The 27,819-nt window shown below is 36.8% G+C and overlaps 2 protein-coding genes across 4 annotated transcripts in view; one reads left to right on the plus strand and one right to left on the minus strand.

Annotated features, from left to right (window-relative positions):
- Positions 1 to 8,895, plus strand: part of LOC107754775 (tyrosine-protein kinase JAK1-like) — a 21,278-nt gene extending 12,383 nt beyond the window's left edge. Inside the window, exons 18-25 of one of the 3 annotated variants that reach the window (XR_001641620.1) lie at positions 2,346 to 2,437; positions 3,229 to 3,412; positions 3,575 to 3,699; positions 3,929 to 4,101; positions 5,348 to 5,465; positions 5,567 to 5,677; positions 5,779 to 5,939; positions 8,292 to 8,366. Coding sequence is in view for 2 of the 3 variants with exons in the window: in XM_016571354.1 (XP_016426840.1) it covers positions 2,346 to 2,437; positions 3,229 to 3,412; positions 3,575 to 3,699; positions 3,929 to 4,101; positions 5,348 to 5,465; positions 5,567 to 5,677; positions 8,292 to 8,501 (1,013 nt within the window). In the remaining variant the exon portion in view is untranslated. Of the gene's footprint in view, positions 1 to 2,345; positions 2,438 to 3,228; positions 3,413 to 3,574; positions 3,700 to 3,928; positions 4,102 to 5,347; positions 5,466 to 5,566; positions 5,678 to 5,778; positions 7,258 to 8,291 lie in introns of those variants that run through there. The other 2 variants (XM_016571354.1, XM_016571355.1) reach the window with 2 other exon arrangements.
- Positions 8,896 to 10,090: 1,195 nt separating this feature from the next.
- On the minus strand, positions 10,091 to 26,710 carry LOC107754779 (phosphoglucomutase-1-like). Its single transcript, XM_016571357.1, has 12 exons — positions 26,389 to 26,710; positions 25,103 to 25,265; positions 23,779 to 23,925; positions 23,550 to 23,675; positions 21,095 to 21,285; positions 20,816 to 20,970; positions 20,610 to 20,725; positions 15,554 to 15,683; positions 15,258 to 15,447; positions 15,005 to 15,139; positions 10,892 to 10,973; positions 10,091 to 10,315 (listed from the first exon to the last, which is right to left on the minus strand). Exons 1-12 carry the CDS (start codon positions 26,644 to 26,646, stop codon positions 10,221 to 10,223), a joined length of 1,788 nt encoding a protein of 595 aa, XP_016426843.1. The 5' UTR covers positions 26,647 to 26,710; the 3' UTR covers positions 10,091 to 10,220.
- Positions 26,711 to 27,819: the final 1,109 nt, after the last annotated feature.

A 27,819-nucleotide genomic window follows, 5' to 3' on the forward strand; every position in this document is an offset into this window, starting at 1 on the left:
CATAACAATAGCAGTCTATTTATTTAGTGGTCCAAGTTGAAGTCAGTATGTATATTAATAACAATATGGAACAAATATAATGTAATTTAGTGGCGGCAGGAGCTGCGCGTTGCCGGTACATGTACAGTCAGACAAAACCATGTGCACCGTTATCAAAGATGCGAGTGCGCGTACAGTCGTGGAAAACGATGTGTTCGGCAGTTAAAGACGTGACGCGGCACGTCTGTAGAGTGCGCGTCATGGGGAATTATGTGCTCAGTAATTAAAGAGGCAGAGTGGCGTTTCTGTTATTTGGTTTGTGACATCCTTTACGGGAAACGCCGGCGCAAGGCTGCTCACAGCGCTTGGTCACGTGTCGCACCAGAACCATGGGAAATTATGTGCTCAGTAATTAAAGAGACAGGGCGGCGTTTCTGTTATTTGGTTTGTGACGTCCTTTATGGGGAACGCCGGCGCAAGGCTGCTCACAGCGCTTGGTCACGCGTCGCACTGGGTTCCCAACCCTAACCTCGGCTGAGGTTCTAAGCGAGCCGTACTGTTACCAAAATGTGACGTGTAAACCCTGCTGATCACTGATTGGCCGGAGAGAATTGTCACTACATGCGTCATTGAACTTGCGACACGTGACACTAGACCCGCTAGATTAAATCAGCACAGCCAGTGAGGGTCTAACGTAACTTTTTTTGAACGAACACAACAGTTTCGAAGGAGCGCACCTTTTTTTAAACAACAAAATAATGGCTGTTTCGTGGTCTGTTGAGGAAGTACAGACGTTACTCTCGTTGATAGCCGAGGCGCGGATCCAGCGAGAGCTTGAAGCGATGACGTGGAATGAAAAAGTTTTTCAGTAGGTCGCTCAGCACGGCAGTAGAGGTGGCACAACTATAACGACATATCTATAATCCCGCCCACTCTAAAGCGGTACTAAACTGCAGTGGAAACGCAAACCGAGCCGAGCTGTACCATGCAGTGGAAAAGCGCCATTAGTGATGCTATCCCCTCACAGCCAGAAACCCAACCTCCAACCCTATGCAAGGAAAGTCCTGGTGTTCAATCCTTCCTCCCTTCCTTACCGGGGCGCCAGTGCCCGTCCCAAGGGCAGAGCTTAAGGCCTGGTTTCAATTTTATGCAAACCTTATCTTACAAAACAATAACAAAACCATATCTTAAAATGGATTACACCTCAACACACACATACACATTGTGGAGCTTTACCGAACCATCAGAACGACAGGGTGCATACAAACATATGCATGCCTGTCAAAACATCATTAGTTCAGTTTTCAAGGCCAATGTGAATGTGTGTCACAACCTGCCGTTTAAATATGATGTGGTACGCAGAGGTTTAGACAGCAAAGTGGTAGTCTTTTCATAGTCAATGTTTCTCCCGCTGAAAGATAGCCCATGAGCGTCTCTTCAACGGGAGGCATCAACACATACCCATACTCGCACCCCCCCCGCTTCCATGGAAGGTCTAATCTTGCCGTAGTGCGAACCATAACCTCCATAAGTTCATCATACGTGGGGAAGTAGGACTCCATTACTTCCTCGTCCTCCACAGTTCCCTCCCGCTCTTTCTGGCTGGAAGCCAAAAAAGTACTGTATGCTGGATCAGATGACGTGAGAGACAGTACATCTACATCCAGCAGCTTGCTCGAGGTTGCAGGGGAATTAGAAAAGAACATACTTTTATTAAATTCCTTTGCCAGCTCCACTTGCAATCCCCATGATCTGAGTCTCTGCTGAGCCTCGGCAGCAGCAATTCCCGAACTGCAGGGCGCAGACTCCTGTCCTAATTCCCTCGAGAAAAGGGACTGATGTGAATGATGAAAAAGCTTTGCAATCTGCACAATGTGACCCCTCGAGGTCAGAGGCATGATCCTCACCGAGACAGAAAATGCACATTTCCTGAAATGCTTGCTAGGGGGATCCATTATTACCTTGACACGCTTACAGACAAACGGCTCCTGAAGACAAAAAACGCTGATGACCGGTACTACAGGCGCCCTTTTATACCAGTGGTCGCGCTGGTAGTGATGTCACAGACTGTCGTCGGCCAACTTCTTTGTCGTGTTTGAATCACGGCTTCAGACACTGGTCACGCTGAGGCATTCCCCATAGTGTCCACTAGAGGACGCAGTGCGAGTTCCCATTCGAAGGGGAAAATATTTTGATTTTAAAAATATCATGACAGTTAAGCACATTTACAACCCTCATTTAAAAATCTCATTCTTATTACTCTAATTGAAAAAAAATTATTATTTAAATTATAAAATACAATTTGAAGTATACTTCATGGTAGTATTTGTATACATTACTGAATTTACTGTATTTTTTATCTACAGACCTTCACCTTACAGAGTCAATTCCTCCACAGGAGACTGATCCTACAGATTTCAAGAGCAGGTTTCTCAAGAAAATACGAAAACTTGGAGAGGTACTGGACTTTTCGAGGTTTATGTCAAATACTGTTACTTTTTCCTTCAAGTCAAATAAAGGAGCATGTTCATGATTCCTACTGGATACTGTATTTGGAAATGTTTTTATATAATTCATAGAACCTAGATTTTAGTTCCCAATCAGTGTTGTTCTAGTATTATTTATATAATAATATAGTATGTATTCATATTTAGAATGAGCTTTTATTTAGTTTTTATTTTAAGCTATTTTAAGTTTTTATTTTAGTTTTAGTATTTTCTTTAATGTCCATTTGTATTAGTTTTTTTTTTCTTATAGATATTTCCATTTATCTTTAATCTAATACATTTTCATATTTATTTTGGTTTAAATTAAGTAATTTTAGTACTTTAAGTTATTTTATTTCATTTATTTGCTAAGGCATCATTTCATTTTTGTTTTTTAAGTTTTTTTTTATCTAATATTACATTTTTGGTTTATTTCAGATTTATTTAAATTAACGAAAATTATTTTTAATTGATTTTTATTTTAGTTTTATTTAACGATAACAACACTACTGATTACCAGTAACCCCAGTATAACTTATTTAAATAAATTGTATATTATAGATTTTATAGAAATTTCAATAGGAATATAGGAAAAATTCCATTAGAATTAGTGATTCTGGAAATCTGGACCAAGTTAAACCAATCTCACTCTCGATTCATTCACACTGAGATCCCCACATTCCCTCTCATCCCACCTAAATGCCATAATCCCTTGTCCTTGATTCATTACCTGTTCGTATTGTTCTTTATCAATCTTGTCCAGGGTAACTTTGGGATGGTGGAACTGTGTCTGTACGATCCTAAGGGAGATCAGACAGGTGAGCTGGTGGCCGTCAAATCTCTGAAAACAGAAAATGAGAGCAGCAACCTGAGGAGAGAGATCAGCACCATCAGAAACCTTTACCATGAAAACATTGTCAAATACAAAGGCATCTGTAATGATGAAGGCAAGTCATGAGCACACCTACACACACACAAAGCCCTGTTTACACACAGTATTCACATTGGTTTCTAATCTCTATGACTATATACCTTAGTTACAAACAAATATATACCCCATTTATATATACTTACTGTATTATTGCTTGGGGTGAATGTGTGTCACTTAGGAGGAGCGAACATCAAACTCATTATGGAGTATTTGCCTGCTGGCAGTCTGAAAGAATACCTGCCCCGTAACAAATCCAACATCGATCAGAAGAGACTGCTGCTTTATGCTCTTCAGATATGTCAGGTAATATAGCCAATACAACAGTTGGCTATAGATATAGATAGCTTTTCCCATGAGCTATGTTTTCACACTAAAGCTTTCACATGCCACTTTTTGATATTTTGTATTCAATGCAATTACATACAGATATTTTGATTTGTGACTTAAGTGTCCAAATAGTTTTTAGGCTGCACAACAGTAGCGATCACTATGAATAACTGCCATCTTTTAATATAAATATTGTGTTTGTCAGGGTATGGAGTACCTGGGATCTCAGAACTACATCCACAGGGATCTGGCAGCAAGAAACATCTTAGTGGAGAATGAATCACTTGTGAAGATCGGGGACTTTGGTCTGACTAAGAGCATCAAAGATGATAAGGAATATTACAAAGTGACTGAAGAACAGGACAGTCCTGTGTACTGGTAAAGCAGCACTCATTCCTGCTTATATATCTTTGATTATTTTAATCACTATTTAAATCACTGTTTGAGTGTGTTGCTTTTAGATGTGTTGAATATTTCTGTAAAAGACAAATGATTTGTACATCTGAAAAGCTATTACCTTCTCCCTTTTAATTCAAACGCCTACCATGATGACCTTGAAAATGCAACAAATTATGTTTTATGAATATTGTCGGCGTTGGTTGCAGCAGAAAGGAAACCGGATCCATGTGCAGCAGTCGTTATTCAGAACCTAACATAAAACTCTAGAATAGGGACAAAACAACCAACTTAACACAACGTACAACTGACAATAAACTGAAAGAACCACAGGGCTTAAATGGACAGGACAAACAAAGGGAGAACCTAACTAAAACACACCTGAACTGAGGAACCTAATCAAGTCAGTAGCCATAGAAACAAACAGGGAGAGAACGGAGGAGAACTGAACTAATTAACAGACTAGGAGATTAACAAAGAACCTCAAACCTGAACAGAACAGAGAAACAGAATAAAAATAAACTAAACCAGAACTAACAAACCAAAACCATGACAAATATAGTACTTTTTTAAATCATATTTATAAAGCTTATATATATATATAACATTTCTACACTTTGGGGTCAGTAAGATACATTTTGAAGGTAATATTTTTATTCAGCGAGGATGTATTAAATTGATTATAAGTGACACTAAAGACATTTATAATTTTACAAAAGATTTCTATAAATGCAGTTAAAATAAATAATAAATGATAAAATAAATGCAGTTCATTTAATCTTTCTATTCATCAGAAAATCCTTAAAAAATGTATCATGGTTTTCCACAGAAATATTAAGCAGTGTTTTCAAAATTGGTAATAAATGCTTCTTGGGCATCAAATCAGCATGTTAGAATGATTTCTGAAGGATCATGTGACATTGAAGACTGGAGACTGAAAAATCAGATTTGCATCACGGGAATAAATTACATTTTTAAATAGTGGGAAATAGAAAACTGTTATTTTAAATTCTTACTGACCACAAACTTTTCAATTGTTACATTTATCTTTATTTTAGTTTTTATTGTTGTTGTTATTCTGCAGACACTACCTTTCACTAATTGTTTTAAAAAAAGCATGTGTTCAGCATGTGTTTTTATGTTTGTATGTCCATAGTTGCACTGTATATTTGCATAGACGTCCACTGAAGGTCCTGCTAAACATGGGTCATGTCTTCTGTCTGTGTAGGTATGCTCCAGAATGTCTGATTAATCGGAAGTTCTATAAGGCATCTGATGTTTGGTCATTTGGAGTCACTCTTTATGAAATCATGTCCTACTGTGACCGTGAGAACAGCCCTCCACAGGTGAGCATTACAAAGCTCATACTAACTTATTTGAATACATCAGGTATTACAATCACAGTGACTCATTTGCTAATTCCTGTTCTTATATGTTTCTCTGGTAGGTATTCCTGAAGTCGATTGGCCGGTCTCATGGGCAGATGACCATGACCAGGCTGGTAGATGCTCTTGAGAAAGGCTGGAGGATGCCGCGTCCAGATTCATGCCCTGAAATGGTGAGATATTTGACCTCTGAGAAACAGCCTCCCTGATATCATTATTATATCATATTATATTATGGGCAGTTTCTTCAAAAGATGTGTGTCTGTGGCTGCAGGTGTACACTCAGATACGCAGGTGCTGGAGTCACGCCCCAGAAAACAGAGTGGACTTCAATAGCCTAATCAAAGAGTTTGAGTTTTTCCTCACTAGAGAAAACATCTAACTTCCATTCATCAGATCAGATCCACCTACAGAATTCAGATGCATTTTGTATTTGTATGTATCGTTCTCATTATACTAAGAAAAATTATGCACATTACTTGCGCTTCAAATCTTTGCCAGTTAATCATCTACCTCCAAAAACACTTAACACACCGCTTAGCACTCAACAAGTATCAAGTATTAAAAAGGTTCATTTTAAAAAGCTGAAGCCACATCAAATTTACGGCCAGAGTTACTAACAGCTTACACCAGTGCAAACCCTCTTCAGGCATTAAAAAACTACTGTCATGAAAAGGCATGGGCACAGTCATTAGGCTTGTTCGAGATGCATCGGCATTGCACAGAACGACCGCGAGTGTGATTAGCGAGCAGACGACTCTTAAGCTTTTAAATCACTCTCACCGTACGTTGATGTCACACGCCAATCGGTCTGCGCAGCGCTGATGCATCTAAAACAAGCCTTTTTTGCGGCTGACCTTATTGCATATGCATTTGTAGGAGTTTCCCTTTTAAATGCAAAATTTATGGTAGAAGAGTATTTAAATGAATCACGCAATGTGATTTACTAAGGTTTGAGCTAGTCAGTTTACAGTGGTATTTGTGGCATTATCTAAAGCCCAAAAAAGCATGTCTTAACCCATTTTGCGCTTGACATGACACGATAGTTGCTAATTTGCTCTGCTCTTGGTAGATTGCATTGGTCATTATGGAAATTATCTGGTTGTGTCTGTGTTCTTTAATTTTCTCATTGTCAGTAGATCACGCACAGAACTTTACATTCCTATTGGCGCTTTTATGGGATTGCGATTTCATGCTAATTTGCCTTGATTAGTAAATCTGGCCCATAATGTATAAAAATACATGAATTGTTTTAATGAAAGAAAAAATGCAGACGTGCCTTAATATCACAGGAGACATATTTGTTAGGAGTGTAACGGTACATGTATTCGTCCCGAACGGTAATGCTTTCGGACGACAAATACAGTCAGTCATAGGCCCTGTCCCAAATCCCACCCTAAACCCTCGCAGTCTTCCTCTGAGCTCGAAGAACTTCCTGCTTTTTTTTTTTGCAATCCGCAGTGTGGGAAAGTTTCGGTTGACCGGCTATAATCGGAACCGTTTTTTTTACCAGGCAGATCAAGCTCACTGTACACTATGCTCAAAATACAGGAAGACAAATATGTGGGGGTTTATATGAATGTATATAACCGACTTCAGAAATGTTTCAATGGCATCTTCTTTTCCTCTTACCTCCATATAATACATATTAAAGTAGTGTTTATAAGCGCAGGTAACCGAGGAAACTCTATATTGCTGCTGTTCCATAGGTGCCACCTGCTGTCAGAGAATAAATTAGCATTTTCATTCAGTCCATCTGCAGTTGTTTTGTGCAGGTGTCTTGTGTAGCATAATTTCACAAATCTAAAATCAGACCATTCTGTTTTTGCTTGAAATGATACAATCTAATTCAAATCAAAAACAACTGCTCATGCTACATGTGTGTGTAGCACTACTGTCTGTTCAAAATAAATGAAAAAATGAATTTCCTGTTGATCGAACCGTGACTCAGAATCCGAGGTACGTACCGAACCGTGACTTCTGTGTACCGTTACACCCCTAATATTTGTTGTATTTTACTGGACAATCTATAGCTGCTTTTCCACTGTTGGGCTGAACGGTTCTAAGAACTGTAAGAAACCAATTACCGTATTGTCCCGAATATTAGACGATGTTTTTTTCTTGGAAATACATCTGAAAAAATGTGGTCGTCTTATATTCGGGCCAATACGGTATGTTTCCACTTCAGCTCTGTTCGGCACGGCGTGATTAAGAACCATTCTCGGCCCAAAACCGTGCAGACAGAATGCGTGTAGTGATGTCGCCACTCAGGATTGGTCAGTTGTTTGTTGTCTAGCTACTAGTTTCTCTATATAGCTGGCCAAGCGTGCTATTTGAGTGAAGCAAACAGAAATATCTGGTCATCCTTCATAATGCAGACGCTAATTACATCTCATATATATACCGTATGTAAACACTTGCATTACCAAGGCAACGACTGACACATTTGTATTACGAGCTCTGTTATCAGCCCCACAGTGGAAAAAGAAACCATGTCCAATGGAATGGTTAAGCGATGAGGACAGTTCAGCCTGATGGTGGAAAAGCACCTTATTACAGACATACATAGATAGATAGATAGATAGACAGATAAAGAGAGATCTATTAAAATGCATGGTGGATAAATATTGTCATGATTGTCATTTCATTTTATTATTTTTTAAATAGTCTTACTGGGTGTTATATTCAGTTGATTGTATTGTAACATTTTTCTTTAATATACTATATCGTAAAAAAACAGTTTTGACTTGTGTTTATATGATCATGTGATATCTTAATTTGTCCTAGAAGTCATACAGTAGGTCAAAGAAAGGGAGTGAGTCCATTCCACCAGTTCGTCCATTTCTCGCTCCCAGTGTTCCTGCTCATCTGGACACAGAGCAGGACCAGGAATCTGGGGGGTCAGCAGTTCTAGTGGGACACATAGCAGAAGGTGAGGTGGGATCTGGGTGTGAGTTTGGTTCTTTTAAAGTGGACTCAAGTGTGAAAACACCCTGAAAGAGAACACAGACTTATCTACAGGAGGAATCACCTGGAGATTTGCACTGCATGTAGAGTTTTCTCATGCGTTCCATCCGGGTGGGTTCCGCTTTGTTTTTTTTCTTTGGAAGCTTCTGAACAGGGCTGCACATAATGACCATAAAACTTAGAATAACAATGTTTAGAGTCTTTTACTGTTCTGGTGTTTATAAACGTGTTCCAATATCAAATAGTATATATGTAAAGGTAAAGCAAATTATATCCACTGAATAAAATCATAGATTGATTATAGGAAGTGAAAAAATGAAAAGTTTAAAAGTCTATGGAGTGCAATTCTTTTAGAGATACTACACTAATACTTTCTACTCTACTTTTTAATAACAAAATGAGCAAAAATAGTCCTTGCATGGAAGCCCATTTTTGCCATACTGTATAAGAATCATGCTTTGGCAAATCATAATTATGACAAAAGTCATCATTATAAAACAAAAACTTATGAGATACAAAGTCATTATTATAAATAACAGTAATGAAATCAACGGCCATAATTGTGACCAAATTTGATTTTTTTTATAATTATAACTTTTTATCTAATAATTTAGACTTCTTGTCAATTTCAAATTTTTATTTAAATCAAAATGATTTAATGAATGTCAATTATGAAATAAAAAGTCAAAATTATTTCTTTTTCAACTTTTTTGATAATTATGACTACCAATGACTATCTAAGCAAGTTTACAAGAGTCCGTACAAATGGGTATAGAATAATACAGGATATTACAAGTGCCCCTTTATGTCAGGAATGTAAACAATATTTAATTTAAACTACATTTTTAAATTACTTTTTGAGTAATTACTGAGCTTGTATGTAATGAGTGGAAATGTGTAACAACAACTCACATGTTGCACTGTGCTTGAATAAGATGATCTGTCTTATTGACATTTGACTGGACTGCACATCTCTCTGTATAGTTGATGAATTCATCTGAAGCTAAAATGAGGAATATCAGTGAATTTTGGCAGATCATCTCCACATCAGATTATATTTGAGAACATACATCTTGAAGAGATCAACTCGTGCTGCAATAATAAAATTATATAAGAAATACATATAATTATTTAAAATGTACTTATATAGAAGTTCAGATTTTTGCTAGTACTGCAATAACCAGAGTTTCTTTATTTACTTTTATCTACACAGGTTTAAAGACTTATAGGAAGATTTTAGGTTACATTATTTGAATGTTATTTCCATTTAAAGGTACATTTTGCAGTTTAGGTTATTTAAAAAACATGAAATATTCCAGCTGTTGTCCCAATGCCTGTATTAGGAATATATAACTCTCTCTCTTCTCTGAATAACCGAGAAAATATTTATTCAGAATTTACTGAATCTACTGCATAAAACAAAAGAGACAGACAGACAACTGCAGAATATCATTTACACATACATAAATTCATACAGTATCAAATTTATATAACAATATCAAGGCAAGGTCTAATTTAAAGTGGTCCTATTATGCTCTTTTACAATGTCTTGAATTTGTTTTGGGGGGGTGTACTAGAACATGCTCTCATGCTTGAGTCCGTACAAATGGGTATAGAATAATACAGGATATTACAAGTGCCCCTTTATGTCAGGAATGTAAACAATATTTAATTTAAACTACATTTTTAAATTACTTTTTGAGTAATTACTGAGCTTGTATGTAATGAGTGGAAATGTGTAACAACAACTCACATGTTGCACTGTGCTTGAATAAGATGATCTGTCTTATTGACATTTGACTGGACTGCACATCTCTCTGTATAGTTGATGAATTCATCTGAAGCTAAAATGAGGAATATCAGTGAATTTTGGCAGATCATCTCCACATCAGATTATATTTGAGAACATACATCTTGAAGAGATCAACTCGTGTCATGCAGAATGTTTTTAAAGTAAATGATTTGCCTGTAGCAAAGATGGCAAATAAAGCTCTAACATTAGATTTGCTGATACTCTTTGTTGATGTATTCCACACTATCACTAAAAGTACAGTCTAAAAGATCAGATCACTTACATTCGCTTCCTATCAGAAGTTCTGTATTAGTGGTGGCAATTTTCATCCATATGCTGAGATACTTTTTAAAGGCAATTCTAAACACTTGTCTTGTAAAGAAGAGGAGCTGGTTTGTTTATAAAGCCTATATTTTTATGATGCCTATTACAAAACTAGACAGTAAAATAGTAAAAGAGTGAAGATTAGTGGTCTTGTCTCTGCCTTGACTTCAGCCCCACACCTGAAAAAGCATGTTTTTACGAGTGAAAAAATATTGTTTGGAAGTATTGTCATGTTAATATGATTTTTTGTAAATTTTATATAGTTGTAATGATGTGAAAGGTGGAGTTGGTGAGTTATTCTTACCATCCAGCTTCTGGCTGTCCTTAACGACTTGTGTTGATGGAGAGTAGGACAGCATGTTATAAGCTTCCATGGTTACTGATTTCTTGAGCAGTAGGCAAGAGAATGATTTAAAATGATTGTGAATACTGAATAATAGAGTGAATATAGAGGCCGCTATACTATATATGTGCATGTGGCCTGTAACCTGTTGAAATGTGAGAATTTTGCTGATCATGGAAGAGGCTTGTCTTATTACATTTTTTAAAAATTATATATATATATATATATATATATATATATATATATCAGTAATACAAATCCATCAACTCTTGTAACATTTATTTAACATTTCACAATTCCTCATACTTCATTATAATGTGGAAGGGATTATTTGCTCATAATGATGTCTGAGCTCAAATTCATTCCTCACTATTTTTCTTGCAGGGCAAACACAGCAAAGCTGGTAATAAAGCAAAAGCATGTACTAACCTGTCTCAGTGCGTTGTGATTGGCGAACAGCTTAGACAGGTGTTTCAGTACTGCCACGCCCCTTGCCAAAGCAGCAAGTTCCGTCTGCTCCAGTTTAGTTAAGGATGGCGTCAATATTGCCATATCAATTTGAGCCGGATTCAGAACCAGAGAATATTGAACAAGAGGATCGCACCAAACATTTGCACGAACGGATATTGCAAGACATATTACGAGTGGTAACGTTAATGTTTTTTTTTTGGCTAAATCACGTTTTAGATAGGATGTCAACAACCGCTTAAAAATAACTGCATTTACTATGTACAGATAAGTGCATATGTATTATTTTTTATTGTTATTTAATTCTAACATTATAACATGAATTGTTATACAGTTGAATTTATTTATACCATAGTCCAGTGTTTCCCAGGCGGCACATATATGCAAACTCATTCTCTGCCAGCAGGAGGCGCTGTTGGAGTGGTAGAGATCAAGGTTTCCCTGGTAACGGCTGTACACAAAGCAGTGCTCCGCTCAAAAAAACACTGCTTTATCAGACATTACATGCAAGATTAAAGGAAAACAAACGCTGTAGTCCAAACGAGCCGTTCGTTGTAGTTCTTGAAAAGGGATTTTTAAAAAACAAAATATCTCCCTTTGGAGTGGACTTTGAGATTTGTAAGTTTGAAGATCTTTTTTATGCCCAAACATACACACACTGACTAAAATTCAAAAAGTGAAAAAGCATAATAGGACCCCTTTAAGCAAGTTTACCCAAGTCCTTTTAAGGATTTTACGTCAAAACCCGTAATGAATTAATCATTTGCACTCAATCAGTGCTGGAATAGCACATTTTACTGTTTTATAAAAAAAAGACCATATTCCTTAACTTATATCTGTTATCAGTAGTTACCTGTCAGTAACAGCTGTGTCTCATTTCAGCCAGGGTATTATCAGAGTTTGTTTATGAGTGCCTGTGGTTGGTTGTTGGGCAGCGCATTCAGGAATAGACCAATTATAGGTTTGTAAACATTCAGGATGCGCGCATCATGGTTGCAGAAAACCCGGGAGAGATAGCCTTTATGGCTAGAGAATTTCACGGATAGGGTACAAAATAGTTAGGTTTAAAAAGATTATAAATTATATTGATTAGATGTCATTTTCAAAATGTTCTCCGCACATTACAAGAGCTTGTCACCCAGCGATAAGCACTGTTATTCAACGAAATTGACGTTAGAGAGTGCGATAGTCTTACAGATCCGAAACAGGGATGACGTTTGTTGTGGGCGGAGCCTATCTAGAGGCAGAAAATGACGGTTCCTCTTCAGGAACTCGAGCTGCGTCGGAAAACGCTAGGGGAACGCCTTTCAGCGTGACCGGCTCTGAACTCGTGTGTAATCAGACCAATAGATGGGCGAGACGTCACGGCGGGTGACGTAATGACCAGAGAGTGGGATAGTCTTACAGATCCGAAACAGGGATGACGTTTTTTTTGTGGGCGGAGCCTATATGGAGGCAGAAAATGACAGTTTTCAAGCTTCAGTCTATGGAGCCACGGAATAAAAGAATAAAAAGAGGTAAATTTGATTTTATATTTCAAAATTCTGACTTTATTCTCGCAATTCCGAGATTATATCTCACAATTCTAATAAGGAAAAACAACTCGTCATTCTCTCTTTTCCCCTCGGCTCTTCTGGCTTTTTTCCTCAGATTTGACAAACTCACTATTTTTGAGTTAAGTCGAGTTATAAAGTCCGAATTAGGAGATATAAACTTGCATTTGCGAGAAAAAAAGTCAGAATTGTGAGATAAAGTAAATAAATGTTATGTAAAAATGTTAATAATAAGGTTTAAATAATATTTATAATAGTAAGGTTTAAATAATATTTCATGCTGTAACTGTAGGGCTAATACAATACGTCCCCTATGAACAGCATATGTGAATATTATGTAGACCTATTGTTTAAATCGAATTTATGCTTTAAAAGTAGAGTAATCATAACAGTTTTCATCCATAGTATGTCCATTTAAACGTCTGCGTTTAGCTTCAAATGGCGTCTTTGACGACAGTATTCTATAAAAATTATTTGCATTCGGATCTTGACATCAAAAGGCACAAAAATATATTTTTAATTTTATTCCATAGATTTTACCCATTTATCTCCACTTGTTCCCAGTGTTTTCTGCAACCAATATGCGCGCGCAGCTGCAAGTGACGTAACTGTGACGTCTACTCTAAATTGGTCAATACAACTTCCATCAGTGGTTGGCTCATGAATATTAATTGAGTCATGGGCACGATGCTCTGTAACCTTCCTGGAGCGTCAAGTGACGTAATTAATATTGATAAGCTAAACGTATTTTTCTGATAATGCGAGAAAATGCTGCAATTATACTTTTCGCTGAAAGCAATGTTTAATAAAAAAAAAAAAGAAAAGAAAAGAAAAGAAAATGTAAATATGACATTTAATCTAATCATGTAATAACAGTAGGGCCTCTTCTCCCGGGTCTTTCATGTATCTGTGAAAGCTCCGTCAGCCCCACCTGTGACACAAAACAAAACTAAAAACGTATTACTCCAAATATTTTTGCTCGTTTTATATGCGGGAAGACCACTGATCTCTCTCTCTCTCTCTCTCTCTCTCTCTCTCTCTCTATATATATATATGTTCTCTATTATAGATCAGTGGGTAAGATATGAACAGTGTCCGTTACTGATTCTGAAATTTACATTACAAAAATTAATCCACTACATTACACATTTTAAGTAATATAATCAGGCTCATTATTGAGTAATTATTTATTACTTTAGACCTAACTCGTTTATAATATTGATTAAATTAGGATGATCTTGTATATGACCATATTGATATAAAAATGCTAAGAGAAAGAAAATATATTGCACTCGTTGTAATTAACAACATGAAGTGCATTAAACATTAAGGTTTCCCAAACTGGGTTTTGTTAAGGAACTGCAGGGAATTCTTGAGTTTAATGTTAATCTAATAATTAGGCTAATTACATCATAAAAACGTAACATATAAATAACAACAATAAAAATAAAACACTTACTAAAAATATGAAATATTTATTTGTTTACTTGCATGACATGTGACCAGTCAGAGAACAGTGAACATGCAAATGTGTTAATTACTAACGTACTACCTTAAAATCTCAGGGAATACTTCAATTACATTTATTAGGTGAAAGAGGGTTAGTTGACAAAAGAGTTTGGCAATCCCTGCATTACATGTAAATAAGAACGTGAGTTTGTGCATTTTAATGTGTTTGAAAGACAAAGCCTTCTTAAGACATAGTAAAACATGGTTAAATAACCCCACTGATTTATAGTTCAAATAAAAAGTAATGTGTTCATCAGTAGTTGATGCAGTGTTGAAATGTTGGGAAAAAGTTCCGAAAAAGAACTAAAAAAAGAAAATTATGAATAATTTATTTGCTATTGTGAATAATATGTAATCAATAATATCATGTATTCAGTAACAAGAAGGAACTGTAGTGTGATTACGAGTATTTTAAATCTAATTACAAGTACATTTTTGGAATCTTCATTTTGTAATCCAGATTACATGTAATCAGTTACTATCCAGCACTGCGTATGAAACATACAATTTTAGAAGTATCCATAAGAAATAAGTCATAATTTACCTGTGGGTCCTGAAAGAGCTTGTTTATATCTTTCTCGTAACTGTCGAAATACAGACCAACTGTGGCTCTGAAACTATCGGTCCCACTGAGACGAAAGATGATGCGAGAACCTCCTTTAAAAATGATCCGCAAACCCTACAGGGAATGTTTACATGTTCTTAATATTAATGTAGTCGTTTTATACAATTTATTAGAGTAATAACAGTATGCCTGTGACAAATGCCTGCTCAACAAAGAGAATCCACTATATTACCTGATTTCTTGAAATGGTTCCATCCACAGGGTCACCGTACTCAAAATTGTCTGCCGCCTCCACTTGGTATTTCTTTTCCCCCACAGTAAACACTTGCCCAATGAATGCCCTGTCTGAAATCATCAGCTCCAGATCCAACATCATCTCCACAGCCGCATCTAAATCCACTTCCTCATAGTCAAATCTGTGACGTAAAAATATGCCATCAATCTACAAACAAATGTCTGACTAGACTGCATATGTAGAAGGCATCTTTTACTGATAGTGCACCTGATTAGGTAGTAGTTACTAGTTACTAGTAGTTCCTCCCGTAGGTTCTCCAGTGGTCTGTCATAATGTCTTCTACACTTTGCCTCCTCACCGCTAGGATGGACAGCCATGCTAGCACTGCCCACAGCCCATCTTTCTCCCGTATATAATCTGAACCTACGGAGAGAAGAGCAAATAAAAAAAAAACTGAAGTTTTAACTGTTCACTGAAAGGTTCTTTGGGGATCCAAAAATGGTTCTTCTATAGCATTGCTGTGAAAAACCTCTTTTGAAACCTGAGTGTAAAGAACTTTTTCTATTAATAAGAACCTGTTATCCAATAGAAAGGTTCCATGGATGTTAAAGGTTCTTAATGGAACCATCAATGCCGATAAAAAGCCTTTATTTTTTAAACGTGTATCTTGCACAATCTGTTGTGGGTGTTTCTTCAGCTGTGGTCACTTTTATGTCCCAAGGATGAAAAATAATAAGATATATTTTGTTGAATGAAAGTCACATTAAAACTGTATTGTATGCTCAAAATGCAGTGTAGAATTTAGTGATTTATCCTCGTCTTAGACCGAGACTTACAGTCTTAAAATACCAAATTCCATCATATAAATATGATATTGATGTATAATGTTTTAAAATTAAATTATTTATTGAAAATGTTTAATAATATGTAATCATGTAATCAATAAAAAAGTAACTGTTGTCCGATTACGAGTATTTTAAAATGTAATACAGTATAATCTCATTACAAGTACTTCATTTTTTGAAGGTGATTATGTAATTCAGATTACATGTAATCAGTTACTACCCAGCACTGCGTATATGAAACATAACATTTTTAAAGTATCCATAAGAAATTAGTCATCATTTAAATGTTTATTACTGATTTTTGTTTAATTTTATATTTTTAACACAAATTTAAACTGTCCCTCGGTTATTTCCAACAAAACCTCTAATCATTTTTTTGTTTAGTTAATTTTTATTCATTTATTTATTTTACCATGGAGGCAATGGTGTTAGTGATGAGAATTAGATTATAAGAAAAGAAAGAAAGAAAACAAACCCAGGTAAATATCATTTGAGCAGAATCATTTTAGTGTGTCATTTTTAATCAAGCTGTAATGTGAAAATGATACTTATGCTACCTATTTAAATTAGCCTTATACAGTCTAAAAAAATTAAGATTCCAAAAGGGGTTCTTCCCAGCGATGCCACTGAAGAACCATTTTTTGTCAATAAAGAACCTCTCAGTGAACAGTTCTTAAAATAACCATTTTTGTCCAAGTGAGAAGAAAACTGTAATAATCTGAAGAAGCATTTTCTTCTATAAAGAACATTTTGTGGAATGGAAAAGTTCCATGGATGTTAAAAGTTCTTCATGGAGCCGCAGATGCCAATAAAGAATCTTTACTCATAAGAGTGCATAGCAAGACAAAGAAGTTAGGCTTTTTTAAATGTCATTTCCATCACTGTAATTTCTGCAGAATGCTGTGTGATTGAAATGAGCCGATAGGTCATTGTTCTGTTCTCTTTATATGTTTTGCTTTCCCAAAGCGTGTAATATAAATAAACAGCAAGCCAAACTCTGTTCACTGAGCCAGGATATGAGCTCCTTGCTCCTTTAATAGTCCAACGTATGATTTACATAGTTCAGAGAAGAGGATTATTTCAACTCGAGTAGCGAAGCTGGTTACACAAGGTCTGACTTCTGCATCCGTCTCAGGATTAACCAGTTCAAAGTGCTCACACTGTTGCTCTTGGGGCAGTTGGTAGAGGAAGCTGGGTCCTGTGAACCATATGGTGTTGTTCAGCTATATGATTCGGAGAGCAACACTTGAAACACCTCTTATGTTCTTTCAGTAGGTTCTTGCGTTCTATTAATGACTTTTTCCTGAAGGCTCCACATTTCAACAGGGGATGCGCTTTGTTGTGAATAGGACAGTGCTTCGTCAAATCTCTCTTGACAGTCTCTTTCAAATTTGCTGAATCGAACTCATCATTTCTAGATACATCTGTCTTATGCACCGACACAGGAACTCTACTAGCACCATGTTTATAGAGGGGTCTTTCATTACGGATGACTGCATGGCTACTGTTTGAAAGCTTGAAACTAGGATCATTCCTTGCTTTAGCTTCACTGCAAACAAAATGTGTGAAGAACGAGAATGGGGGAAAACTGACCTTGTTCTCTTCCTTGAAACGTGAGCCGGTGAACAGCCATTTCTCCTGCAGATTTGCTGGTAACTTCTCCACTATAGGATTTATACCGCGAGGGGTATCAAGGTAAGCTAATCCAGGCAAGTATGCATCTCCTTTTGCTGCAAGTATCTCCATGAGCAGGTCTGCAAGCTCCCTGAGTTTCACATTATCCTTCGGAGATAGACGTGGAAAGTTATCCAAGCGCTTAAATAAGGCACTCTCAATCACTTCCGGGGTGGCATAGCATTCTTGAAGTCTCGTCCAAGACAACTGGAGAGCAGCTTGCGGTTTAGTAACATACACCGCTCGAATCCTCCTCACATGATCTGAAGATTCCTTCCCCAGCCATTTAACTAACAAATCTAACTCTTCGTTAGCTGAGAGCTGTAAGTCTTGCATAGCGTTAACAAATGAAAACTCCCAGGCTCTAAAGTTTTCTGGATTATCGTCAGACTTGGTAAGCCCTGTGGTGACTAGCTCTCTCTTTGCTAAGTATTTAGCAAAGTCTAACATAAGTGTGGCTTGGCTTTGAGAGAAATGCTGTGTATCTGAATGGACTGCATACCTTTGTGTAGCAGGATCTTGACGTGGAGATGCTTTAAATGCAGTATTCGGGATGGAACGAGGCAGATTGTACAGGGAATCTGGAAATCTTGTACTCTGCAAACGTTCACTATCACATATTCTGCTCCGCTCCTGAACTATATCTGTGTCGCCATCATATGCAGCGCTCATGCTTTGAGACTTATCGATCAAATGTGGAGTTGATTCCTTTGCAAAGGCTGATGAAGAGATATTCAGAGGTAGTGTGGAAAAGTCAGAGCTCACCTGAGTCTGATGTTTTACATATTCCTCCGTTCTCATTGAAATCACATGTGATGAAAGTGTGCTTATTTCACTGCGATTGTCGTCGCGTTCCATTGCTGCCGCTGTCTCTAACACCTCCGCTTCTGCCAGAGCGGCTGCAGCTTCCTTTTCTAATTCCAACGCTTCCAGATTTGCTTCTACCGTAGCCCTTTCCTGTTCCAGCCTTGCTTTCTCCTTTTTCATTTCAAGCTGTCTTTTTGCGAATGCCATCTTGGCACGTGCAGCTTCTGCTGAGGCTCTAGCTTTTGCAGCAGCACTAGCAACTGAAGACTTGGAGGAAGATAATGAGCGTTTAGAATTAACCTCTGAAGATGCCTTTTCTTTCCCTCTTTTCCCTTCAGTTTGCGTGTTCTCTTCTGAACTTTTCTCTTGCACCTGCTGATCCATGGCTTTTTACTGTACTGTTCTCTTTATATGTTTTGCTTTCCCAAAGCGTGTAATATAAATAAACAGCAAGCCAAACTCTGTTCACTGAGCCAGGATATGAGCGCCTTGCTCCTTTAATAGTCCAACGTATGATTTACATAGTCAAACTCAGCGGCCATTGAACCGAGTAAAACTGTAAGTGAAATGAAAGAAATGTAGAAAATTAACTATCAAATTGTAACAAACTTATTATCAGTTTAACTAGTAAAATGTATACAGATACATCGCTAACTCAGAAGCAAGTTAGAAGCATTCTCAATGCAGTGCACTAGCGCCAATCGGCAATAACAAACATCTTTGATTATATCACATTTAAACTGAACATACTCTCTTGCAATATAAATTAGACAGATTAATGATTCAAATGAACTTACAGCCAATGCTTATGACAGGGTTTAGCAGAAGGATTAATTTAAATGCGACACAAACATGTCGAGCGCTTGCTGCGTCATGAGTCCGTTGCTTCTATTACCTAATGTGCGTCGCTCGCGGAAACGCGTCAAAATAAGAGTCCTCACATAAGAACTTTCACAATAGCGGCAGGCAATATGAAACTCATACAGAACATTAAACAATCACAGAAATATAATATTGATAAATGCAAATGCCCATCATAAATTATACACAACCTCTAACAGAGGCAGAACACCGGTGAACGTCTTAATGTCAGTCAATTCACTATGCAGAAAGTGAAAGTAAAAACGGAATGACGGAGTAATGACGGAGCTTTCGGCATCTGACGCCGCATATTCTGTCAGAGACGACGAGACGAATCTACTTCAACATATGCTGAGAACGGTATATAGTTAACTATTTCTAATATTACATAGTGAAAAAAATGAGAAGAAACATATTTCGTGTTAAACAGGTTGTTTTTGAAAGTCGGTGCTTGAAATAAAAGCTTTTTATTTCATTGATTTTTATTGATGACTGAAGTGTTAATATTTTAAACATAGGCGTATATTTAATTGTATAGACCTGTTTTAAAATACCTTTTTTTAAAAAAACATTTTAATTGAGGAGTAAATATATAGACTAATCTTTTGTTATCCTCGCAACACGCCAGTTATTTCGTAATTATTGCGGGGCAAATTAATTGTAATTTTAATTTAATAATAAAAGTAACTTCATAATAATAATAATAGGCCTAATAAGAATGTAACAGGCCTACATATGACTTATATATATATATATTTTTAAATGAATTTATTTTTGTCTTTATATGTAGAGTGATTATACATCCTCTTTTTCCTGGACAAGTCCTGGCCAGGAGTTCTAAATTGCCTAAAACCTCTGGGTTTTGGCTTTGTTTTCCTACTGACATGCTCTCTGCAATCCTCATACATTATATATACACATATTTGCATTGGTTTGATTGTTCTCTGTAGATCCCACCTTCTCGCACACCACAACTGGTAGTTTATGTACAATGCCTGCACATATTTGTCAAACTACTTTTCAGTCATTACCTTCAGCAAGTTTGAGAACAATAGGAAAACAGGACGGAAGCCAAAACCTGGACATTGTAGCAATCCCAATGTATTTCCGATGAAAAAGAGGATGTATGGTAACACTATTTTATGCGTCGTACATTCATTACCTGTGCCAAAACTTTCCTCCCCACACAATGAGAGACGACCTGCGTCCATTAAGCTCCCAAAAAACCTCCATCCGGTTGGGGTCTCATATAGCTGGATCTTGGTGGCTCTGGCCACCCTGAATAAAACAGAAGAGTGAGTGGAAATGCAGCTGGTCCTGTCAAGTGTACATCTTTAATAGTGTGAAACATTTAGGAGTAATATTCACATGTCCAGAGCTGCACTGGTGGGCATACTCCTAGCAAAGCCTCTTACTCCTGTGTGCTGGAAGTAAGGAATGCAGAAGATGTTTGCAGCAAGGACAGCAACTGAGTCGGAGGGGTTTACAAAGAAGCCGTGCTTCCCGAGGATCATATTACGGTCCTAGAAAGAGAGAGAGAGAGAGTGAGGCCAGGGTCAAGAAAATGTTATGCTGACTGTCACATGAGCACTTCTGCTTGGGTCAAAGGTCGTACAGCAACACTGATCTCAATGTCTCAACACCTACACCGTCACCATCAAAAACAGCGCCGAAGTCATACTGTCCGCTCTTCATCGTCTCGACAAGCTCAGAGGCATAGATCAAGTTGGGGTCTGGGTGGCGACCTCCAAAGTTCTCCAGAGGTACGCAGTTAATGGCTGAATTTGCAGGGGAGCCTAGCTCCTCACACAGGATCTTCTTCACATACGGCCCAGTCACTGTACAACCAATGGAGGTTCAACAACAAGAGTTCAAAGAGTCGGTGCTTTTAAATGTGCAGTATGTAATATTGACAGCTAGCGGTTGAGATGGGCACTGCAGTCCAAATTCAAAATATTGGAGAGAGTTGTTTCTCCTGCCACCTCCTCCTAAGACTGGACGCTCGCGCGGGTTGCCAGATTGAGGACACGCAACAGGAACGAGCGCAACTGACAACAGACAGGCAACAAGCCTTACACTGTAAGTTGTAGAGTTGATTTATCCACTTTTTAATATGCCTCTGCTCATAGAGCTTTTTAGATGGATGCTGAGGCTTTTTAGGTCAAGCAAAATCTGTGATCTCTGACCTTTGCTGGGTTCAGTGGTTGCAATTGCTGTGTTTCCCGTCAACTGGCAACCCGGGGTGTCGATATACTATTGGGTATGTTGGCAGTAAGCGGAATCACACAGACCAAAAACAAATACAGACATTGCGACACAGAGCGCACATTTCAAAGTACAATAATTGGTTGTAGTGTTGTTTTTTTGGAGAAACAAGTATGTAAACTTACCATGTTTCCTAAATACAGTATCTGCATACATATTATATTTTTTATTTTTTAGCAAAGTCAAAAAAATACATACAGCACTTTTAATGAGATAGAAGACCAAGGGCCAGAATTACTAATAACTTGAGCCAGGGCAAACCCTCTATTGGTGTTAGAAAAACTACTGTCAGGATTTACTAAAGACTGTTAGTGATGGATATGCAGTTATTTTTGCATTTGTAGGAGTTTCCCTTTCAGACACAAAATTTACGGGAGGAGAGTATTTAAATAAATCACGTAAGGTGATTTACCAAGATTTGCGCCATCATTTAACGCCCAAAAAAATCATGTCTTAACCCATTCTTGTGCTTGAAATGGCTGTGATAGTTGCTAATTTTCTCTGCTCTTGGTAGATTGCATTGGTCATTATGGAAATTATCTGGATGCGTCTGTGTTCTTTCATTTGTGCACTGTCAGTAGATCACACACAGAACTTTATACTCCTATCGGCACTTTTATGGAATTGCGATCTCATGCTAATATGCCCTGTTTAGTAAATCTGGCCCCAAACTGGATGATGATTTGTATTGAGAGCTATCCTTCCATTATCTACTAGACCATTTTCATAGATTCAGTTTGAATAAACTAAGCCAATTTCTATAAAACTCTCAATTATAAACCCTGCAGACATGGGTAAGAAATACTGGACTGTAAAAATTCCATTGAAGGAATGTTCTGGTTTCAGTTAAAAAGGTTAAACTGTACTGAATCCATCACATTCCAGCCATTACCATAAGGCCAATTCACACCGCACCGACAAACACCAACAAAGCAGCTGAAGAATTTCGAATTTTATGAAAAACAACTGTCATGTTCACACTGCCCCAACAGACATAACGCTGACTGAACATGTTCACTCGGTGAAAACAAATTACAAGTAAATTACATATATTTTTAACTATACTTATAAAAATACATTTAAAGTTAATATTTTTAAACAAACTAAATTTCTACTACTACATCATTAAAAATAATGTTTATATATTTAATTTAAAATATTAGTAGTACTGTATATTAGTAATTATAATAATATATTTAAATACATGTTTAAACAGAAATTACATTAAAATTATATTTTAGTTAGTCATAAACATCAGTGCAGAGTGCACCCCAGTGTTGGGGTGAAAACATTTTAAACATTTAATTGAACAGAGAGAGAGAGAGATTTCAAAAAATATAGATGAAGATAAGTGATGACAGAATTTTAATTTTTGGACGAACTATACCTTTAACAACCATGTAAACCTAAATCTTTTGCATTAGTGCAAGCATCCCTTCAAAGAAGCAAGCTCTACCCACAACTTCACAGCTCAAATAACATGCATGAATGCAGAAGATTCCTTTCATTTTAAGGGGCTCATCAATGTGGGATGGTGTTACTCCTTGAAAGCTGAGAGCCGTGCTTGGATTTAATGTTATGTCAGATAGCTCGTCTTAATCATTCAGATCACTGCACATATATGGAAACTCAAGCGAGCAGCAACACAAGCCTAAACTCATCCCCATCCAACTGGCACACATGGAAGCATCTCATTCCATTAAGTAGATGCAGCTACTACTCTAAATACTCTTTTCAAAATGTGGGAAATGGACTTGATGAAGCTTTGGCTGTGGAGGAAACTCAATGGCTATATCAGTCTGCTTCTATATCAGTGGAAAGAAATATGGTTCCTCACCTCCATGCATGGCATCTAAACGGATTTGTATGTGGTTGTCTGCTGACAGAAGCTCCTTTAGAACAGCGAAATCGAAGATATTCCTCAGTGAGTTGGCATAGGATTCAACTGGATCCACAATTTCCACTGCATGACAGAATATCGACAGGACATGCATCCATTCGATTCATTTCTCATTAAAAGATGCCATTCTTTTGAATCACAGCTCAGACGTTGCGAATGTTTTCACCTGTAAAAGGTTTAAATTTGTTCTCCAGGTCGAAGGACTGCTTGCCGATAGTCCCCAGATCGACTCTGAGTTCAGGACAGATGGCAAACTCCTCTATGGTTCTGCTCAATTGGAAGATTTGATTTGTGACAGCCTCTGGTGCTGGACCTGTATGGAGGAATGATCAATAACTCAAACAAAAAAGTATAATTAAAGTAGATGTTGTAAGCCTGGGGTCTACCTTATGTTATTTGATCTGTCAAGAGGGTTTACATTTTACCCCAAAATAAAATAAATAAATAAATAATTTGCTTGAAGCAAATGAAGCTTACATCATTACATTTATATTTATTATGACATAATTATTTATTTATTCATTTTTTTTGCATAGTGCCTTCTTCATGTAAATTGAGCACATTTCATTCCATATATTTATTACAGTAAAACCAAACATTGTATGCAGTTATTTTAAATTGTGTGTATTGTATTCACACACACACACACACACACACTATAATTAAAAAATTTGAAAATACAGAAAGACAATAATATTGTGTTAAAAATTATTATAATTTAGCATAACTATCTTCTATTTTTATGATGTCAAAGCTGAATTTTCAGCATCATTGCTCCAGTCTTCAGTATCACATGATCCTTCAGAAATCATTCTAATATGCTGATTTGTTACTTAAAAATCTTTCTTATTATTATCAGTGTTGAAAACATTGGGCTGTCTTTGTCGAAATCATTTTCATTTTTTCCCAGGATTTTAGAAAGTTCAAAAGAACAGCATTTATTTGAAATCAATGTATTAAATTGATTAAATTATTGCTTAATAAATGTTAAAAAATCTTTAATTTCACTCCAAACTTTTGAATGATAATGTCTGTTTGTCTGAGTGTGTATATATATATATATATATATATATATATATATATATTGTAAATGTATTATAAATATAGTAAAATATACTGTGGTTGAAATTTAGTAGTTAATCAATATGGGCTTTTTAATGCCGTAATAATATTATTTTACTTTTGGTTAAAAATGCATTAAATCAAATGTACTGTATTACAGTAATGAGAATCTAATGAAAATCAAACCATACAGAGATATACAAATCAACTCTAAAGTAAAATGTCATATAGTATAATAGAACAGTAATAGGAATTTGAGTGGAATCGAGATAAACTGCCATGAACACAAAGCCACTAGGATATAACTCTTTATGATCATAACATATGCTTAATTTATATACATATCTTATATCTTTCTTTGATTTTTGGGTGAAGTATTACACGGACAACGTTCCTTCATCTTCATAATTACATGTAAGCCATTGTACCTCCATTGGCAGTATTGAATTTGATGCCGAAGTCTCCGTCAGGTCCTCCAGGGTTGTGGCTGGCTGTAAGAATAATGCCACCAATAGCTTTGATCTTCCTGATCACACACGACACAGCCGGCGTCGACATGATGCCTTTCTGACCGATCACAACACGACCCACCTAAGAAATTCATCAGCCCATCTTATGTAACTGGTCATCATTTTAAGAAATGATGTAGATAATGCAATTTGGTAACACTTTATTTTGATAGTCCACTTTAGACATTCTGCTGACTCTACTGTAACTTTGCACCTACTGTATGTCATTAGAGTATTAGTATAATGTCTGCTTAATATCTGCTAACACTTTATTTTGATGGTTCCCCAACACACATTCTACTAACTATAAGTAACTCTGCAAGTACATGTCAACTTATTCTAGTAATCTTAACCCTAACCTAACAGTCTACTAATACACTATAATGTGAGATAGTTATAGACATATTGTTGAAAATTAATGAGAGTTAGTTGACATATTTGCAAAGTTAATACAATGCATAAAGTGGACTATCGAAATGAAGCGTTTCCATAAATTTCAACTGAAAATTATAGAAGGTTATAATGAACTCTTTCATTAAAAACAAGGTATATCGAGACTTTCGATTGCAATTAATACCAGAATGGAGGCCAAAGCTGAGCACAACTCGTGTATCTGCTCTAAAAAGGGCAGAGCAGCAATAGTCTTCACCAGATCGACAATAATAACTCAACATGTTCCTTCTGCCTGTGCCAGATCTAATTGGCAAAATTAGAAATCTATTAAAGACTGTGTCACCAATTGCTTGTAATGTGCCCTAAACATATGTTTCTAACAATTGTGTCAAGAATAAATATCTTTCGTGGCAAATTTAGAACTGGAAAGTGATTAGAGCTTTTTCCCTATTTTTCGCCATCAAAATATAAGATAATACAGTACAATTTACCACAAAAGATACAGTGCAGGTGTAATGATGCATTTGAATGACAGGTGCGTGTAGTGATGCTATGCGTGAGATTCAGAAGCATGTACAGCGTAAAAAAATTATTTGTACGTTTTTTTTTAAAGATAATTGGAGTTTGTTTTACAAGAAAATACAATTTTATTCTTTCTACTTCAAAATTCCAAATTCAATTCAATGTGTTACTTACCAATTGTAATTATTTGTGAAATTGACTAATTTCTAAGTGAAAATTGTTTCTACACCAATTTTATTTTTAGTGTAGTGGTTCATCATAAGAAAACATACTGTAGAATCGCAACTGACCCCGTTAGCAGCAGCCATCTGCACTATGACCTGAATGGCAGTCGAATTGAAGTAGCGTCCATCTCCACCCACCACCATGGTGGAGCCCTGCCTGTCCCGCAGGTCAATGGAGGAGAAGATGCATTGAATGAAGTTGTGCAGGAAGTTCTTTATAGACTGGAAAACATGGGTCTTCTTCTTCAGGCCGTTGGTTCCAGGCCTCTGGTCGGGGTACGGAGAAGTAGGCAAAGTTAGCACTTGCAAGGGACTATCGTTCATTGCTCCAATCCGTTGAGGAAGAATGAAGGAGAAGTTGTTAGCTCCTCTCAGAGGAGAGAGAGAGAGAGAGAGAGTGACTGGGACGGGAGGAGAAGGAGGAAAAGTCTTGTGCCCTTATGGCATTCCCCAGAGTTGGATTGAGGCCGTTAACGGGCTAAAAATAAACTTGGTAACTGAACACGGCTTCTCACACATGTGCATGGGGATCACTGTCAGACAAGTTTGCCTCCAGAGGCCTGCTGAAGCAGATGCATAAGATGGCCAGCGAGGCCTCATTCATGTGCGGTATTTACTCAGAAGCTAAATAGAGCTGATGCTGAGTGAATGAGCCCGGGATGATCTGCCTGTAAACGCTACATGAGTTGTTTCGACATATGCTAAATCTCCCAGGATCATTCAAGATCCAAGCAGCTAATCAAAGATGTGCCATATAGCTTGGATGGCCTTTGGGGACAGTTAGGGGGGTTTGGGTTTTGACTGCTGCACCTCTAGAATCCTTAAGGATGAAATTTTGTGTTGATGTGTTGATCATGACTGGTGGTTTAGCTGGCTCCAGAATGAACCGAATAAAAAAGACCCAGGGTAAGTTCTTACTGCAACAAGACCAGGTCATTTGGGAAAAGAAAGAAAGAAACGAAAAGAAAGAAAAAGAATTTATCAAAAATTATTTGTATTATTTAATACATTTCTGAGACAAAAAAAGTTCATATCACTGTAAAAAGTAATGAGTTGAACTTACTTGGAAAAACCTGTGGAAACTGATTGCCTCAAATTTCTCAAGCAAATTAGTTTATCATTTTTGAGTTAATAAAACTTACTGTAACTTTGTATAGGTAACTTGTGTATATGTATAGGTTACCAGAAAAACTTGAGTGTTGGTAACTCAATTTGACAAGTTCAGCCAACTTAGAGATTTAAGTTAAGCTTAGTGCACAGAACTCAAACAAAACAGTTCTCTTAACAAGTCTGCTTTGTTCACATTACTAGAAAAATGTGTGGAAACTGATTGCCTTAAATTTCTCAAGTAAGCTGTACTCAAAACTTAAAGTTGTTAATACAAAGACAGAAAACAGATTGTTAGCACAACAATAGGGCATTTATTTGTTTAAAACAATGTTACTTCAAGTCATTATTTTTTAGGCATGCTATCAAATCAACAATTTAACACTGTAA

Source organism: Sinocyclocheilus rhinocerous, unplaced genomic scaffold, assembly GCF_001515625.1.
Source record: "Sinocyclocheilus rhinocerous isolate Xijiao unplaced genomic scaffold, SAMN03320098_v1.1 scaffold7829, whole genome shotgun sequence".
NCBI lineage: Eukaryota > Metazoa > Chordata > Actinopteri > Cypriniformes > Cyprinidae > Sinocyclocheilus > Sinocyclocheilus rhinocerous.

What these genes read in the sequence shown, in the direction of transcription:
- LOC107754779 (XM_016571357.1), bottom strand. Translation starts at nt 26,646, where the DNA reads ATGAACGATAGTCCCTTGCAAGTGCTAACTTTGCCTACTTCTCCGTAC. An exon ending in ACCAGTGCAGCTCTGGACAT is followed by an intron (nt 20,726 to 20,815) that starts GTGAATATTACT and finishes TGTTTTATTCAG; the next exon opens with GGTGGCCAGAGCCACCAAGA. An exon ending in GGAGGAAAGTTTTGGCACAG is followed by an intron (nt 15,684 to 20,609) that starts GTAATGAATGTA and finishes TTCTCTCCGTAG; the next exon opens with GTTCAGATTATATACGGGAG.